Source organism: Cebidichthys violaceus, unplaced genomic scaffold (assembly GCF_023349555.1).
Source record: "Cebidichthys violaceus isolate CVI_PGR_0920_01 unplaced genomic scaffold, fCebVio1.0.p SCAF_25, whole genome shotgun sequence".
Lineage (NCBI taxonomy): Eukaryota > Metazoa > Chordata > Actinopteri > Perciformes > Stichaeidae > Cebidichthys > Cebidichthys violaceus.
Genome location: NW_027176428.1, coordinates 1,013,849 through 1,032,484, shown reverse-complemented (window position 1 = coordinate 1,032,484; position 18,636 = coordinate 1,013,849). Strand labels below are relative to the sequence as shown.

Sequence of the window (18,636 nt, the reverse complement as noted above, 5' to 3'; positions counted from 1 at the left end):
TTGATGAATCAACAGCGTCTGATTTAGAGAGCTCAGAAAACCGTGTAGACAACGTAAATGCTGTCCTACATCACACAATGTGATGTCTACAGCACTGTGCTGCTGATTTATACGAATGTAGTGAGGCCATCTGAGGGGCAGGCTGCCACCCCCCTGCCCATGTGCCATCTCTCTGTGCTGGACATGGACACTGGCACGGGCCGGCATAAATGATTGAGTTGGATGTCAGAAGTAAAACTCTTGCCAAGGGGCCACAGCATTCATGCTAATGGGCTGATGGAGCCTAATCTAAATAAGTGTGAATAAAAGGGCTTTTACTGCGAGTGCTCACATCTAAAGCAGAGAAAACGTGCTGGAAATGGCTTCATCTTAAATCAAACATCGGCAACTTCCACCGTTTAGCTTTCACTTCACTGTTAACTATCCCTGGGGGAACGTATGTTGGCGTGGCCGAGCCGTTTCCCGCGCCTCTTGTGTGAGCACTGTTTGTTTGTTTTGCAAGTCCTCACTCTCCCGAAGCCGATCTGAGATCAATCACGAGGCCGAGCGTGATGGAGAGGCCTGTCGGAGCTCTCTGTTGCGGCCTTGATTCGGTAAAACAAATACAATAGGCAGAAAGGTTCAACACAAGCTAGACAAGAGACCACACCACAAGTGCATTCGGAGAAAGCGGTGAATAATGAGGAGGGAGGATAAATGTCAAAGAGCGGGGCAGGAAGAAAAATGATGATGTAGAAGAGATAGAGGATAGGCAAATGGATGAAGAAAAAAAAAAGAAAAAAGGACTGGGACAGAGGCTGAGATACAGAAAGCAGCAGGAACAGCGCTGTTGTCGGCCCGCGTTAGCACAGCCGAGCTCTTTGCCTTGTTTCTCCTCGACAGCATGTCATCAGTGCAGCCCTGCTCTGTTTAAGACCCTGCTGTGGATGGTGCAGTGCGTGGCCATGTGATGACAGGGAGGAGGCCTGTGAGATATGTAACGCAACTCCGCTCACACGTCCTTTATATTCTATTATGTCAGAGTGCTTCAGCGTCGTGTCGGCCCGAATAATACCTTTTCTCTGATGTTTGTGTACGTAACGCCGAGCTCTGCGGCACTCAGTTGGATTTGATTCAGCAGCATTTACAAGACCACATATGACAACACAGCATAGCTCTTTCCAGCCATTATACAACCCCGTCTGCATTTAACCTTCCCACCAGCACTTCAAAGAGGCGTCCAGGAGCGGGCAGCCCCTGCCAGACCCCAGAACGTGGTGCTCGCCGCCGCCAGAGCTCCCACATCAAACTACTTCCTGTGCTTCCCCACTCCGCTTCATACCGTGCATGTGGGGGAGTGGATGGCACGCACCCGGTTTGCCAGACCAGGCGCAGTGGAGCGGAGGTCAGAGGTCAGCTTTGCGCCGGCTGCGTAATGAATGAGATGAAACGCTTTCTTCCACCACAGTGCATGAGCAAAGGGCAGTTCGAGACGCTTTGGTCAAACTGCTACAGCGGTGTGTTTCTGCAATCACGGGAGAAAAATAATTGGCTCGATGTCTCATATTAATGACACGAGGTTTATCTTGTTATTACAGCTACTTATTTCATTAAAACCAGAAACTTTTCTCCTTATAACGACACACAAAACTTTTCCTAGTATAAAATGATTAGTTAGTTCGTCATAACAACAATACTCTTTCGTATTGTTCTTCTTATAGCAAGAACAAGTCGGAGCAATTGACAATGACGGACTTCAATAATTCAGATAAGTGCATGTAGGACGCACAGCGAGATTCTGCCATTACGGATCACGGTATTTTACCGTATGAATCCATTAAGCCCAGCTCGGCTCTGAACGAATGTTAACAACAAACCTTTTAAAAGCTTGCTAAAAGTTCAACTTTTTGTTAATGCACAAAGCCTGTTACAGCATCTTCTTGAACAGTTATTTGTCTTGGTAGACATAATGAAATCATTGACATAATGAATCTTTGACTGCACCATTTGACGAACTGATCTTTTTGGGAATCAGTGTCTCCTTATAACAAGATGTTGGTGTGTCATTTTAATGAGATGGTTCTCCATATAATCTGTTGATGTGTCATAATAATGGGGATACAAAAACATATCATTATAATATGATCCAATGACAAAACAAAACTCATTAAAACCAGAGAGCTTGTCATTATAAACGAGAAAGAGCAGATTTTATTCGTCATGGTGGCATCCGTGTGCTGCAGCCGTACAGCTGCAGCCGCACTAACCCTAACCCTAACCGGGTTAGCTCTTTCCTTTGAGTGGGATGTCATCTTTAAAGTTTTGCCTTCTGCTCCCTCTGAGAATTGGTTTCTGGGTTCACAACCAAATGAAAATTAAATTTGCGCTTGACATTTCATCTTTGCATATTTTTTTTTTTACAGCAAAAAAAATAATTCTGGTCTTGCATTTTCAAAATTACATCCAAATCAAGATTTTGAGTGAAAGACTATCGGGAATTTCTGTACTGGGAGCAAAGAAACGTGTTTGTATATTATGACGCTGTCCAGGTGACTACAAAGACTCACAGGATGTTTTTATCTTTTAGAGATTAAAATACATGTGCCACATGTGTATTTTTAAGTGCATAATCAGTTTCTAAAGCACTCCTTAAGTAAAACGGACACAGAGTTCCTCAATAATCGTAAATCTTGGTAGAAGACAAGGTGTCTGTCTCTCTGACTGGCAGTATTTAGAGAGAAAGCCTGTAGAACACCACATTTCATGTGCATTTATCAGCCCTGAGGGGTCCATTCATTAACCGATTCAGCCCTGATACAGAACACTCATATTTCTACCAGGCACATGCTGCACCCCTGGCAGTAATATCAGGAGGATCCTGCTGTTATCTAACTGCCCTCCAGCTGCATCCTTCATCACTGCAGTGTTAGTCTTGCTGATGTCTCTGACCACACACACACACACACACACACACACACACGCACACGCACACACACACACACACCTTACAAAAATGGATGAATGGTAACAAAAAGAAAACCTGTGCAGGTTGGCGCAGACAGCAGGAACGGAGGCGTCATCTCATTTACCTTGATTTACACTTACATCTGCATGCTATCTGCATAGGTCACACACTCTGAGCCTCAGTTACAAGTGGCCTTTTTGCCATTTATTAAGGCGCTAATAAGAGAGAATGTTTGATGTGTGCCGCGCCGTTAATGAACCAAGGCAGGGTTTTATAAATACATAATGATGTTTACCGTGCGATCGGGGAGATTCTTTTTCATTTAAACCTTATAATAAAACCAAGGTTGTTTGCTCATGGAGGTTTAGATAGATATTTAATCACGCCTTTAAGATGGCACAATAATCTGTTAATGGAAACTACAGTATACAGCAGCACTTTATGTCGATGCAATTGTGACAGACAAAGCGGCGGCGGGAGCATGTCGTCACCGCACCGTGAAGAGCTCCATGTGAATGGATGGAGGTTTGACTCATCTGCAGTCTCGCAGGCTGGCGGGGGCTCCAGTCCTCTGCTCGCTTATTCATCTCTTTCTCCCACTGCCAACACGGTCTGACACACACACACATACATTTGGCACATCCTCACCAGCCTGAACACCACCACTTGCTACACACAATGTCATTTATCTAAAACGAACCAACATTCAGAGGCACCACATGGCCACAAGACAAATAATGCAAATTGACTTTTCAATCTCTCTGTGAAGATAAGTGCAGTGCAATGTACAATCAAAGTCCATTAGAATAACAGTTGAACACAATTCAAAGTCCACCGGGCCGATTCCCAAAGGTGTTCGGGGAGTAGACTAAACTCGACATCCTAAAGAAAATATTCAGCCATGAGAGTAAATTATGCATACAAATGTGCCACAGGTTCGAAAGGAAATGCTATGTAGATTTGCCAGTTAGGTGGTTCAGGGTGCAGAGGAAGTAAATAAATAATCCTGTTTAATAATTCATTGAAATTCATGTTGCTTTGCCTCCAGCCTTGAGAGTATTTAGAATGCAGCCTGCAAGGGCCCTGCTTCTGACTTGTGGTGGTGTGTGGTAAGATTATGGAAAACAGGGTGGGAAGCTCAAGTATGCGGGCGCACACACATACCGGCATGTAGGCACGCAGAAATACATATATATGTATACCGTGTATCATATGTTCTGTAAAACAGTGAAAAAAGCATGTCCACTGCCAACATCTTATCCCATTTGCTCCGTTTCTGCCCGGAATGACAGATATAATCTCGGGAGTGTGAAGAGAAGTTCACACGGAGCTTCAGGCTGAAGAACACATTGAACACTGAAGTCGAGGAAGATGGCAACGCAGGCACACAGAGGACTGCAAATTGGATCTAAAAGTCTTCCAATGGGAAGAAAGGGAGAAAATAAAAACGGGGAGGGGGGCTTAGTGATCCATGTGTAATCCATTACTGATGCCTTCGCTTGATAGAATTACACCGGCAAATAAAATTATCTTTTCTCTCTGTCAGTCAGTCAGTCAGTCAGTCAGTCAGTCAGTCAGTCAGTCAGTCAGTCAGTGTGTGTGTGTGTGTGTGTGTGTGTGTGTGTGTAGATGGTCACTAACATCTTTACAATATCTAAGGCAAGAATTTGTCTGCATACAGTTAAAATGATGTGCCAAATGTGGCTTCTGCATATTAAATATGTGAATAACCGGAGGGGGGTTGATGATTAAGAGACTTCTGTAAAAACAGCATCTTTAAGTACTTGCAGTGTACAGCTTACATGTTGGCACCGCCAGTCTCTGTTAATGCCTAACAAGACAAAGTTAGCAATTCTTTCGCATTTTCCACCTGTTGGCAGCTGAGAAATGAATACAAAGATTTGTTTAAATTACAATGAAAAATACACGCCGTGTTAGGATTGAAGTGCAAGTATTCACATGTTTACTGCGATTAACTAGGAGTAAAATAACTGTTACAACGACTGTAGGCAGGGCCTTAAAAGCAGTTATTGCAGTTTAATTGGCTGAACCTCTCAGCTTGCAGCTATTTCTTTTAATTACTTTTCCTGTTAAAATGGCAGCTCACACTTTCCCTGTGTGACAAACATTTTTGGCCGGATAAATATAAATGAGACAGAATGCAAAATCTGTTAACTACACTCAACATATTCAGTATTCAGGTTGTTCAACAACAGTCACAAGTGCAGAGAGGCATTCAACAGTTCTCAGCAAGTTACAACTAAATATCCTAAAGCAATACTTAATAATATAACCAAACCACCAGAACAAAACACTGAATAATTATCTCCAGGTCTGCGTTTAAAAATTGTCAAGAAATCCCAGTTTCCCAGGATAAAAGGTGGCACGGTTATGCTAGTGCTATCGCTATCAGGCTATCAAGCCTCGGGGTTAAGTTATAAGGAAACGTAAACATCGATAATCTATTTTCACTCATAGATATACTACTCGCTAAAATATACAGTTAATCTGCAGAGGTCAATAGGTAACACAAACCATTAATTGTTAGCGGGGCTGTGTTTACTGTGGGTTACATTAGGCTAAGCTAGTAAGCTAGGCTAAGTTTAGCAAACAGGGCAGGGCCTGCCCCCTAACACTAACACGACTCTAAAAAGTGAAAGGCAGCAAGTCTAACATGATTTGGACTAATTTGGACTATACACAAGTGTCAAATATGATACTAGTGCAAATGTTCAAGCAAGGAACAATTGTTACTCGTCCATTTAGAGCCACTGTGGATGATATACAGGCCTAATATTAAAAAACATCCACCAGAGGTTAAGACTTCAGTATTCATTCATTCAGCCATTAAGTGTTCAACATAACAACTCGTTTTTTACAACTTGTATTATATTACAATGACTTTAACATCTTTACAACGGCTCAACATCAAAGAGAGTACAGGATCGCCATGGAAATTTACTCTGTACAACCTGATACCAAGCACATGTTCAATGCCTTTGTAAGTGTCGCACAGTTTAATTCTTTACTTCTATAGTATACACCGTTATGCAGCTTACTATGTTGGCCACACACATGGCAGCATTGATGCTCAGGCCTTCCTCCAATTCCTCACTCGTGTTTCAACTAACACGCTGCAGGGCCTGAAGGTGGAAGAGGGTCTTGTATTGTTGCCAACATCCACCCTAGCTCTACGATAATGAGCTCTACGGGCCTTGAGCCTGACCCAAGCAGGAAAAGCTATCGGTTAAAAATAACAGGCAGAAACGTTGTCATCGTCAAAGCATCACGTGGCGTTCCAATAGTTTAATATAATCTAGGAAAGGCATAACAAGAAATGCAAATTAAGCTGTGAATCACCACATGAAATCAGAAAACCCACCAGATATCCACGGACGGTGGATGTTTATTCATGACAGGTGAGTTATACACAGTGGGCCTGTGGCCCTGAAGGGCAGCACAGCTTATTCAGCCAGGACGTTTAACTCTCGGCTTCATAATGATACTTTTAGAGAGCTGTTCAATGCTTTCCATGTCTAGTTAGAGCGCAGACGGCTACATTAGAAATGACTGCAGCATGTTCAGCCCGTAACCTGTGGGCTGCAAATCAAAAGCCTGCATGTTTAGGTACAGACGTGAGATACTGTATGCAAATTCCATCAGCATAACAAGCTCTCTGCTTATAACAGACGCAGGCTCCAGCAATAACTGAGCGCCAAACGACAGAGCTGGTGGCCAACATCTTTCATTTGTCCGTGGCAGCTCTGACGTGTCATCATTTGGCTTAGCCTTGATGTTGGATTGCTTTACACAGCTATAAATTTGACGCTGCATTTAAATAGGTGCCTGGCTGGAACAGCCATCATTCACTTTGCCACAGCCCTGTGGTGGTTGTAATCATAATGACACAGTAATGTGGCTGCATCCGTTATTTTTTTCTGTTTTTCTTTTACCCAGGCTAAATTTTCTGTTTATGGCAATAAGAAGGCTTCTATTCCCAGAGGCCATAGTTAGTCAGACTGCCTCTTATTGTCTTACTGTCGGTTTGTGGTGCAGAGCGCAAACACTGTCACCAACACCACCGCCCCCCCCCCCCCCCCCTCCTCCTCCTCCTCCTCCTCTATGCCTCTCTTCTCTGTTGGTTCTCAGAGCTATTATTTTTATCTGAAAACCTATACGAGGCAATGGAGAGAAAAGAGACAAGAGAAAGAGATGGAGAGGGGAGGGGGGGGGGGGGGAGGCACACAGAGAGAGACAGAGTGGAGCAAGGGAGGAAAACTGTGATTCTTCTGAAGCTGTGATCGATGCAACCAGCATGTGTCTGCGTTGCACGTTGCCAGCAGAAAAGGAGGGCTCTATTGATTTGCTCCCATATTTCAATCAAAAAAAGTGGGCTCTCAACCCCGGATTTTCTTCTGTACCTCTTTGAATTACCAGGCTCTTACGAAGTAAAGACGAGTATGCCAAACGTCAAGCTTAAGCATATTTGAAGAAACAAAAAAACTCCATCTTGTCATGCAGAGACAACAAAAGACACATTTGTGAGTGCAACTGGGACATCTTTGGCATGATGTTTCAGGTGGATTTCTGACTGCTGCTGGCCGATGGCTATAATCTTCTCGTGGGTATTTACAGTGCGCCTCTATCCAATTCACAAACAAATACGTCAGGAAGTGAGAACCGGTACAAAAGGCACAATCAGATTAACAAAATAATCTTTTTTTTTCCTTCTTTTGTTCCCTGGCAGGTTCACCGTGTGCACATTCCCCGGCAGAGATCAGAAGTATACAGGTCTGCCGATCAGGTGGATTATGATCATGTAGACCGAACCCAACAGGAGGTCAAAGCTGATAGTATAATAGCACATTTAACATTTGGGCAGAAACCCACAGGGGCCTCTGCTACTATAATCTAATATACGGCAAGTGTTAAAGTGTGTGTATATGTGCGTGTGTGAACTGCTCTTGTGTGAATGCAGCTCTAAATATAAATCAGTGTGTGGCGCTTTGTTTGGTGTCATAGTCTTTGAGGAAATGGGATTCATAAGGGAGGCAGTCAGAGGTTGCATGGTGAGCTCCCGCAGGTTTCGAGTGAGAGAGACAGACAAGACAGCTGAGATAATGTGCTCATGGTAAGAAAGCAAAGTAAGCAATAAAAACATAAAAAGATTAAATTCTTTCTCTGACATTCAAGCTGGTAATGTGAGAGAACAGGAAACCGAAAGGATTAAGTCGTAACTATTCTACGGCAGAATATCTTCTGTTTATTCTGGTCAGCAAAGCATATTTGCAGATTTGTCGGCCTCCCACAGACAAATCTGCATCATAACAGGATGGAGCATGGTCCTGTATTGTGATTTCCAAATCAGCCATCTGAATCCTAGCCAGAATGAGCTCTTTCAAACAGACAGACTGTGCAAAGTGTGACCGAGTTCCCTCTGTTGTAGGTAACAATCGCAGCTTTTTTTCAACAAAGCAAGCCAGTCACTACTCAGGGGGCAACGCGCACTTAGCAGAAATACACACAGAAACCTCGTCTATAACATGACAACAAGATAAAAAGAAACAGCTTCCTCTAAATCCTAATTGGAAAGAGAATGGAGAGTTTCAAATCAAATGAGAGGAGATGAGCTGCCTAAGAAATAGTTCCCAGCAGTGGGCATCCCCAAGTCACCGTGCATGAGCAAATAAGCCTGCACACAGCCCGCTTTTTAAATCAAAATAGACAGCAAATTGATACAATCAAATCCAAAAAGCGCTACCACCATAGGAGATGCAATCCCTTTTTTTTCTCCATGATGGAGTCAGGATTTGTGTTTCTATTTTATTTTATGGTGCCATCGTTTCCCAAACTGTTTCTTTTATGTGCCTCAGCGCCTGGTGAAAAATGGCAGAGAAGCTGTATATCTTTCAACTCCAAGGCTAATCTGCAGCACACACACACACACAGTTTATATGCTGCTGTGTATGTCATTGTAGTTGCACTCTTTCATTTGGTATTTAAAACGGTGAATAGCAGGCGACAGTGAAACAAGCCCTGAATAAACTCTGCTAGCACTTGGCAAGTTTTCACCAGTGAGAGTTACAATAACAGTTTTAATCCTTAAAATAAAGTCTAATGCAAGGAGCCACGCTCCAGTGCATCCTGATGCGGCGTAATGCACTTTAACCGAGCAGTTGAGTGGCGTGACAACGTTTGCTTCTCCAAGAGCCGGCTTGTGAGCGTGGAGCGGAGCTGCAATCAAGAGTGCAAATAATCTGATTTTAAACCGAAATTGTGAGAAACATCAAAGCCGCCATTCTGAATATCAACACAGAAATGTGCAATTTAATAAACGCTGTAATTTCTTTGGCATTTCAGCAGTCGGTGGAAAATTGAATTTTACTGTTAAATCTCAGTGAAAATGCCGAGGTGTTTTAGAAATGACAGTTGTTAATTAATATGGGAATACAGAAAACCTTCCTTCCTATTTGATTGACAAGTGTACAGCTTTACCACTATAAACAGGTATCTCTCTCTCTCTCTCTCTCTCTCTCTCTCTCTCTCTCTCTCTCTCTCTCTCTCTCTCTCTCTCTCTCTCTCTCTCTCTCTCTCTCTCTCTCTCTCTCTCTCTCTCTCTCTCTCTCTCTCTGCTGTACACCTCTCTCCCTCGTCCCTCTTCTTTGCTTACTAATGAGCCGTGAGATTGACAGCTGGATTACTGGGCTGGTTTGTAATCCTTTAATTTCTCCATTTAAGATAATCACTCTCTGGATGGGGCGCTGCCTTCAAACACATGCACAACGTATACTGTGTTTGCATATAAATAAACAACTGTGTGTTCACGCATTAGGCAAAAATGAACAAGAAAACGTGGTAAAAACAAGAGCATGCAGGCACCCTAATCAAACATGGATTCCAAGCGGAATTAATCCAAAGGACAAAGTAGAGCACAAGCTGCTCTCTGGCAAGGGACCTTTTTGATATTGGAGTTTGTAGAACAAAGGCATCTTGACAGTGCAGTCTTTTAATTAAGGCGATAGAATAGCAAAAGCCCCGTGGCTTCAGAAATGGCTGTACAGTACAACACAGAGAGGCCCTCTGGAGATGCGTTCAGCAGCTTAGAAGGATCTATGTGTTGAGTCAAGCCAAACGTAAATCAGTTTGATTGGGCCGTTTTTTTTTCATCTCCGCTGGTGTCGCAGACTGAGGATATGAGTGTTGGAGAACATGAGAGGTCAAGTGGCGACGCAAGGTCAAACCGCTTGGCCGTGATTCATCAATAAAGTGTCACTTTGAGCCCCTGACTCTGGAGTGGAGAGGGGGAGGGGGAGGGGAAAGAAAAAGAGGTGCAGCTGACCAAGAGGTGGAGGTTCTTATAGATTGTCGCAGCTCCTCGCATTTTGTAAAATGAGCACATGGCTTGTTTGTCTTATTGACATGTTGTCTTCTTAGCAGGCTTGCTAACATTAGCCACGGTTAAGGCTGGATCAAATACTTTGTCATAACAACATGATTGATTAGAATTTGCCTTAGTGAGCTCACTTAGAGACAGAGAAAGAACATAATACATGAAACAAAGTATAAAACAGGTAATACCCATACCCATAGAATAATCATAATAGCATAAAACGAATGAGTAAAATAAAATCCAACACATTAGAGTGCCATAGATAAAATACCAGCACCTGTAGGGAAAGCAGCAGCAGCATCAAACGACCCACTAGACAAAGTGCTCCAAGTGTACAAACGTCTCGCGCAATTATTTAAACTGCAGAGTTAAGTTTGTGGCGTTAAGGCGGCGGACAGCTCGTTTTGTGATGAGTTGGACGGTGATGGTGTGTGATCCCACCAGCTTTACTGTGACAGTGGCTTGATGGCGTTCGACCAGCTGGTAACGGTCACATGGGTAGATGAATAAAAGTCAAATGTGGTTTATACAGTGTGTCAGTTCTGGCTTTGTATCTCCCAATGTATTTCATTTCTTGGGGGAAGAAAGCTCGGAACGACTCAAAGCCAATCGCGGCTTTGAAGAGCCACAATTTCAGACTGATGATAACGGAAATGGAAAATTTGTTCAAAGTCAGATTTTTCCGCATTACCTTCTGACAGGCGAGGTTTGCACAGAGCTCTTACTCGCTTCTTTTCACTTTCTCTTGCAGAGTTAAAGCCCTATCTTTTTTTTTCATATTAATTGTAGTAATTACCATCCAATAATCCACCTCAATGACACTGAAGTGTGCATTGTCATGCAAACAAGCAGGATGACATGCATGTGAGTAATTTGAGCTGAAGAAACTTCAATGCTGAAGACCTGATTTGTATTCAGTCTCATGTAAATCCTGCAGGGGGGGGGGGGGGGTTATTGTAATGAACTGGTAGATCGTGGGTAACACTTACAGCTAAAAGGTGAGGCTGAGGTCTCCTGGTGGGAAAATTAATTAATTAATTTCTGGATTGCAACAACAAAAGCCAATAGGGTCTTGATCAAGGCCACCGATCGTTAAAGGACACCGAGATACAAAGCGCTATTACACATTGATTGTGAAGGAGGGCGGCCAATTAAAGGAAGGTTTTCGATAAATAATACAAATAGTATTCAGAGAATACAAGGTCGTCGACGGTAGACATGGTGTTCATTTCTTCGAAACACTGCTTTTTGCTACTTTCTTTGATAGTGCATGTAAAGAGAGGCATCCATCAGGAAGGTTAAATTGTAATTTGCAGTTTCTGAGAAATGCCAAAGAAACACCACTTTAAGCTTTGTCCATGAATTTGATTTAATTGTTCTCCCTAAATTTGCCCATGTCTCAACTCCAGAAGTACAGTAGTCTCTAGTTCTTCCTCCAACAGTCTCTTTCTTATCCGTTAATCCCTTGCCAAGGACTCTCTGTTTTTGGCTTACACCATCAGAAGTGCCTGGCTTCTTCTTTTTTCCCCCTCATAATAACTCCATGATTTAACCCACAGCCGCCAGCGCCTGCATCCGCATGAGCTGGCGGTTGAGGTCTGATGAGGTCTGATAACATCGCGGTAAGCTCCGTTTGAAGGTCAGAATTCGGGGCACAATTAGCCCACCTCTGTTTTGTCAGGAACTGTAGATCCGCTGCGTAATCTCACACAGCAAACAGAGGCGCTCTGAAAAATGCAGCAGGAGTCTCCGGCAGCTTCTCACGTCTGCTCGCAACGAGATGGAGATGAACCATGGCCGTCTGTCAGCGGGCTGCCGATCATAAGGCAACGGAACCATCCGAGTTGTAATGAAACTCCATGAGAGCGCGTGCCATGACCCAGCGACCAACCATCAGACTAAAGCTAATACCAGTACACAGCGAGAAGAGCTCAGTGGAGATCAGTGCACTAGAACTAATAAAATTCACATGGAAGCCCCGACAACAGGCAATAAGATTTCTTCCGACAGCCGGTTTCCCGTCTATCAAACACCCCCCCCTCTCCTCTTTTTTTTTACTCACTACCTCCAGTGAGAAAATGACTACAAAACAGGATGAAAAGGATTGTGCTGTGGCATGTACTATATCTTGGGTGGCTTGCTTGATGGAATTGGCTCAGCATGTATGTCATGTTGCAGGGAGTTTGAGGGATATGGGAGCATAGCGTGGTTTGGTAAGAAGGCAGGTGAGATAAAGAGAAATGATGTGGCTCATCTTCTGTACCTGTATTCTATCAGCTCGCCACAGACTGCAGGTCCTGGCTGCAGAGATGAAAGACTCTCTGGAGGACAAGAGAGATGTTCGGGAGTCAGAGGGAAAATGGCATCCCGCTTATCAAATGCCTGGAAACGTAATCCCACACCCCCACACCCCACCTCAGTTCTCAGTGCTGGACGTACTTATGAAAGCCCTGTCACTTTGGATAGTAGGTTAGGAGTCAGGAGTGCTCCACAGCACAGCGAACGCCGAGCTGGCTGTCTCAAAGCAGATATGGCTCCTTGCCAGAGAGTCTAATTGGGGTCGTGTTACAAGTCATTTTGTGTGTGTGTAACTTTTAGGGAATTGAACAAAAGGAAATCCACGCCGAGAGCGTATAGCTGATGGGAGGCGTGATCCTCCTCAAATTAATCTTTTAGATTAAAGTACGGCGTGTGCAATTTTTAACTGCAATGGAAAGGCCCACTTTTAAATTAAAAACCCTGGGACGAAGGGAGCGAATGCGCATTCTTTTCTTCACAGAGCGAGTTCGTCTCCTCCTGATTCACGAGACAAGACGCGGGGACAGAAAATGAAAACAAGCCCATTCTCTCAGAAAGGGCCTTGTAGATATCGTGTGCTTGGTTAAGGACGACACACATCTTGAGATGCTGTCTGCCAGAAAACATTTAGGTATCATCAGTATTTTTTTTTTTTTAATCTCATTTTGCCAACAACAAAGTGGCCGTCTGCTGCATTTCTAAAGCCTGACGGTGAGAAACTGAAATTGATTTCTCTCCCAAAACAAGGTTTCTCCAATCCAGTAAAATCCATCAAAGTCATTTTCTTTGTCATATAATCTTGGCGACATGAAGCAAAATATTCAGTGAAGACGGGCATCTAGAAATCACACAGAGCAGCGTTGTTCGCGGTCTCTCAGGACTGGCCGGGGGCAAAGGGTGAAACTCATCACTGCTGGCTTTTCAAATATGCGTTGACAGTGACTTAAAGAGACACCTTCATGACTGAACTGTATTTCAAATCAATCTCTTTTGTGCCGAGGCCACATCCTCTTGTCCGTGTTCCTAGGTGTCTGTTCCGGCTCTTGGAGCGAGGTGATGGTTTACACAGCGATGTGCAATCACTGGAATATTTCCTTTCACGGCTTATCTGCCCACAGCGGGAATCTGCACGGACCGCGACTCGAAGCCCCGGCTGTCTGCTCGCCTGTGTGCCGCGGCCTCCCCCTCCAATCCCGACCAAGCTCTCAGACAAACATCTCCATGGGAGCATGGGATGATTTATTCAGCGCAACTTAGCGGCAGCGCGGAGATTTGGGACTTAGTTCAACAAAGGTCTTTTATGGTCAACCACAAAGCAATAACAGCCGTTTTAACCTGTAAAGCTGGCAAAAGAATGACCGAAGGGGGCCCTGAATGATGCATTACGATTCAAAAATGACCTTTCAAGTCTTGGGCAGACTCTTCGCGTTACCTACAGGGGACACTATATGGAAAAGAAGCAAGGTTTAAGGGCTGTACCAATGTTTTTATTCATTTAAATCCCTGCGGATCAACGGCATGCTGTTTTGTTTTAGATTTTTAAATGTTGGTGCAGTAGCATTGGTTTGTATGTGGTTGGTTTATATATGTTTTAGGAGTTTTAACTCTCCATTAGATTCAAATTAAACATCCCACACTGCTGTTGTACTGCTGAGTGCACTTTTGGGGCTTTAAATGGTCTTGAGTCTAAAAGGGGGGAAATCAGTGAAGAAAGAATAACATGATCCTTTGTGGGTTGAGAAAAGTCACCTCCTTCATAGGCTCCTAACCATGTCAAATAAACGATCAGTGTTTTGGTCTTTTTGTGCAGTAATGCAGATACAGTTGCAGGTAGGAGCGCCCTAATGACCGAGACGTTTAAGGCCATGAACTGCAACATCAACTCTACACTTTCTCCGATGATGCTTCCTTAAAAAAGGAAAAACACTTGGACAAAGGTCAGCACTAATGGAAAGTGAGATAAAACACCTGTTTGGTCCTTGAAGCACACACACAACGGTGTACAAGGCGTATGCAGCAAGAGCACCAAGGCATTTTTTCTAACACATTAAATGAACTAAAATAACACCAAAATGTTAATGCGACCCAAAGTACCCGTACGTGATCCAAACGAGAAAACAGAGGAAAAACAACTCCCCCTTCCACCGCAGCGTGATGAAAGCTGCTGCGGTCCACACATTGTTCAGCGACTGGAAACAAGAGGCCTGGTTCACACTGCATCTGCTGGGCCGCAGCTCTTTAGTCCTCCCCCCATCGCTCACTGTCTCTCTCTCCAGGGAGACAACAGCCACGGACCACAGCGGCCCAGCAAGCCCCCTATAGCCGGCTCTGGAGCGTCCCAGACCCTCCCTCATCTCGTCCCCGGTCCATTTGTTTTCTTGTAAAGTGACAGTTTCGGGTTATACATATTGTGGCGTTGGTATTTAAAGCTTCCTACCGCTTTGTATCCCACTGTCTAGAAAACAGGACCTTCAGTGAGGCTATCCCCCCGCACATTCATCATCGCACGAGAACTTACTGTAAAGCTGCTGCAGCCACTGTCCCTTTGAGTGGCCAGCTGGGAGGACAGCACGGCTTTCAGATTGATTTCCACGAAGAGCAAACACAGAGACAGACAGAACCAAAGCAAAAGGCTGCTGATGTAGCGCACAAGGTGAATCAAATTGATGCAGTTGAGCTGTGCTGTAACCTTTTTTTAGCAGCTAATATGAACACCAGGACATGTCACGTGTGTGTGTGTGTGTGTGTGTGTGTGTGTGTGTGTGTGTGTGTGTGCGCACAGAAACACGGAGGAGGCACCGACATATGTTATCTGTCCGGACACGTCATTCTCTGTTAACAATGTTTGGGTCAGTGAGGACGCCTGAACCCATTTCCAAACAGGCAGAAGCCTTGAGCGCCGAGCCCCTTCAGGCAAACTCGCTCCCCAAAGACCGGCTGCACTGTCCTTGTCAGCCTCCTAAATAACTAAATAACCTCCAGAATAAGCCAATTGTTTTGCCCGCAGCCGGGGAAAATGCTCAAACAGCTGTTACAATGAGAAGGCCATTTCCTCCTGGCAAACCGCATTTCACCTAATAATAGACAAATAGTGTATTTGGCCATATAGGCAACGTGTCAGGGGAGAGCTGAGGTTATTGTACAGTGTTGAGCTGTTGCCCGCAAGTGTGAGGAACAGTGTCGAAAATAGGTGAGAGGAAATAAAAAGGAGAAAGTGCAGAACAAACTTAATACTGGGCTCATATTTCTAATAAACAAGTTGTGAAAATCAGCACAATGCTGAAGCAGTCCTCATCCAAGAGGTTGAGATAAAATATGTTATAGAAGCACTTCCTGGTTAACGTCTAAGGTGTTGTTCGTCCGTCAATTATGCAAATTAGGACCCTAGGATGTGAAAGAGCGGGATTTTTGGGGCAAAGATTCACCAGCAAACAGAAGAGACGCGCTGATGAAACTACGGCATCATTTTAAATGGCAGGAGATGAACCTCACAGCAGATCCAGCCCACTGCCTGCTCTGGAAGGAAACGAAGCGAATGAAAACAGAATTGAATTCTTCCGAAAGAACAGAAAGAATAAAAAAAGGCCCGGATCGTCTATTACACCGAACGGTGGGAAAAAAAGAAAAATTCTGGGCTTCCAGTTGCAAACATGCAGAGTCGGGAACAGGCCATTTAAATGATTCTGCTTTAGCAGCCTGCTGCTTAGTCAATCAAAAAACAAAGTAATGTATTGGGGGGGGGGGGGGGGGGGGTGTTCTACTGCAATCAGTGTAATTTAGGTGTTCCTTCATGAGTGAAACTCCATATCAAATGACAGTTCTTGAACAGAATGTATTACACACCGGCTGTCACGTCATGTTTAATCATATCCCAAGATTATTATTTTTTTCAATCCAAGCTGCATCATCATCATCATCATGTTCACAACTGGATCTTTGTGCTTGAACGCATGCACGTCTGTGCTCAAGATGAGCTGCTTATGTTGCACAGTCACAACCAGAGAGTGGTGTGACCTTCTTTAGGAGTGATGGAGAGCCACGCGCCATAATATATGTCCCACACACACACACACACATGTGTGTGTAGACACACACTCACTCGCTCAATCACACCATGAGGTCTGGGGGACACATCTGGGCAGGGGAGAAAAAAAAAACATCCTCAGTCAATGAACGAGGTCCAGCAGCGGCGGGCTTACCTTTGAGAATGCTCTGGCCGTGCAGCGCGTCTCTGGAGACGATCACCGTGTAGAAGTTCTGGGAGAAGCCTGGTCTGCACGGGGGTTTGAGGGCCAGACCCGCCTTACTCCCCTGAGGAAGAAAAGGAGAAGGGCTGTTAAGCACTGGCAAATTGACTCGCAGCCACAGGGTCACGATCTGATCAGGCTGATATTGAATCTCGCGTGACCACGATTTGGTTCAGACGAAAACAGCACGCTGCACTTTCACAGTGTGTAATAATAATAGCCATTACAGATGTTGCCATCGTACGTTGAGCGACATAAAAAATTATCACACAAGTCATGATAATGACGTCGATGATGAATCATTAGAACGGTGATGACTGTGGCTAGTGTTGGACCTAAACGTCCATACTGCCTGCTGACTGGAGTGAGAGAGAGAGAGAGAGAGAGAGAGAGAGAGAGCACAGAGTGTGTGTGCATGTGTGAAAGAGACCAAAGAAAGATGCTTTGAATTATACTGTTGATTTATATGCACATTGCAGGAACAAGGTTCCTCCGGCAGGCATTTCATTCACCACAGAATGCACCATCAGCACACACAAAAAAAACCACCTCATTCATCACACATCAATTTGTGTTTTTGTAAAGGAAATATGTTGCACTTTGTTGCATTATACAGGCGACCCAATGTTTCCCTGACAGCACGTGAACAAAGCTCAACAAACCACTGCAGACATCTAGGAAATCAAGCTGATTATAGAGCATCATTTGCATAAGTTTGAAAATAAAGTAAGGTAAGCTATTCGTGTTTTTGTCCCTTAAAATCATCCTTCTTAAACAAGCACTAAACCAAAAAAAGCGAGTCGTCAAGTGAGCCATTAATTAATGATGTGTGGAGCGGGAGAAATGACGGTGCGTAACGTGAAGCGAAGTTGATCGCAGCCAACAGAACGAGAAGCCCCTCCAGAAACCACTGTCCTCTGCAATAATGCACTGCAGCTTATTTGGGCGAGAGGATGGGGAGGCTGGCGAACAGAGTTGCCTCTGACTTTCTTTCTTTTCTTTTTTTTTTTTCACTGCAGTTAAAACAAAAATATTCTTGACCTTAAACGTCGCCAAATTAAGCTCGATTACACGCATCATGTTGCCTTTAGCGCAGCGCTGCGGGGGAAAGTGAGTCGTTCTCTCACACACACACACACACACACACACACAGAGACAGACAGAGACACTTTAGTGGGCTCACACGGCGCGCTGCAAAGCCCGAGTGAGTAAGCGCCACAGCAGTGCAGCACTGCCACTGTACCGATAGCCGGAAAGACGCGTAGAAACGAACTCATCTTACCGAGGATGCGCCCACAAGTAAGGTGCACGCCAGGATGACGCAGCCAACGTTCATCTTTGCGAACTCGCGTGTTATGTGGAGACACACAAAAAAAAAATAAGAGGAAGAGATGAAGTCTTCTTCGCCAAAGGCACCTCAGTAATTCCCGGAGCCCTGTTTCTTCTTCTCGGGTGCTGAGCGAACGACCGTCCCTACTTGTCTGGCGCAAAAGTGCCGCTGAGACAGGGGGTTGCTGCGCTCTGTCCGGAGGAAGCCGGTGCCCATTGGATAGCAGCGTCACTACAACCCCTCCTACCGCACGGCGGAGCGGGCAAGGCTGTGCGCGCTATCTGCACCTCAGACGACTCCCTGTGATGACGCCCCGTGCGCTGCTGGGCTCTGTAGGGAGGGAGAAAAAAAAGAAAAACGCATTTTCCGGGCTATTTAGATTCATATTTTCTCTTCAAATGGAGCAAAGGCGGGTCCGGCGGTGTGA

The 18,636-nt window shown here is 44.6% G+C and overlaps 1 protein-coding gene across 2 annotated transcripts in view; it reads right to left on the bottom strand.

Annotated features, from left to right (window-relative positions):
• Nucleotides 1-18,389, bottom strand: part of cdh4 (cadherin 4, type 1, R-cadherin (retinal)) — a 178,819-nt gene extending 160,430 nt beyond the window's left edge. For both annotated transcript variants that reach the window (XM_068720325.1, XM_068720326.1), the window contains exons 1-2: nucleotides 18,162-18,389; nucleotides 16,832-16,943 (exon numbers count right to left, since the gene is read on the bottom strand). In XM_068720325.1, the coding sequence (XP_068576426.1) occupies nucleotides 16,832-16,943; nucleotides 18,162-18,215 (166 nt within the window). In that variant the 5' untranslated portion in view covers nucleotides 18,216-18,389. The remainder of the gene's footprint in view (nucleotides 1-16,831; nucleotides 16,944-18,161) is intronic.
• Nucleotides 18,390-18,636: the final 247 nt, after the last annotated feature.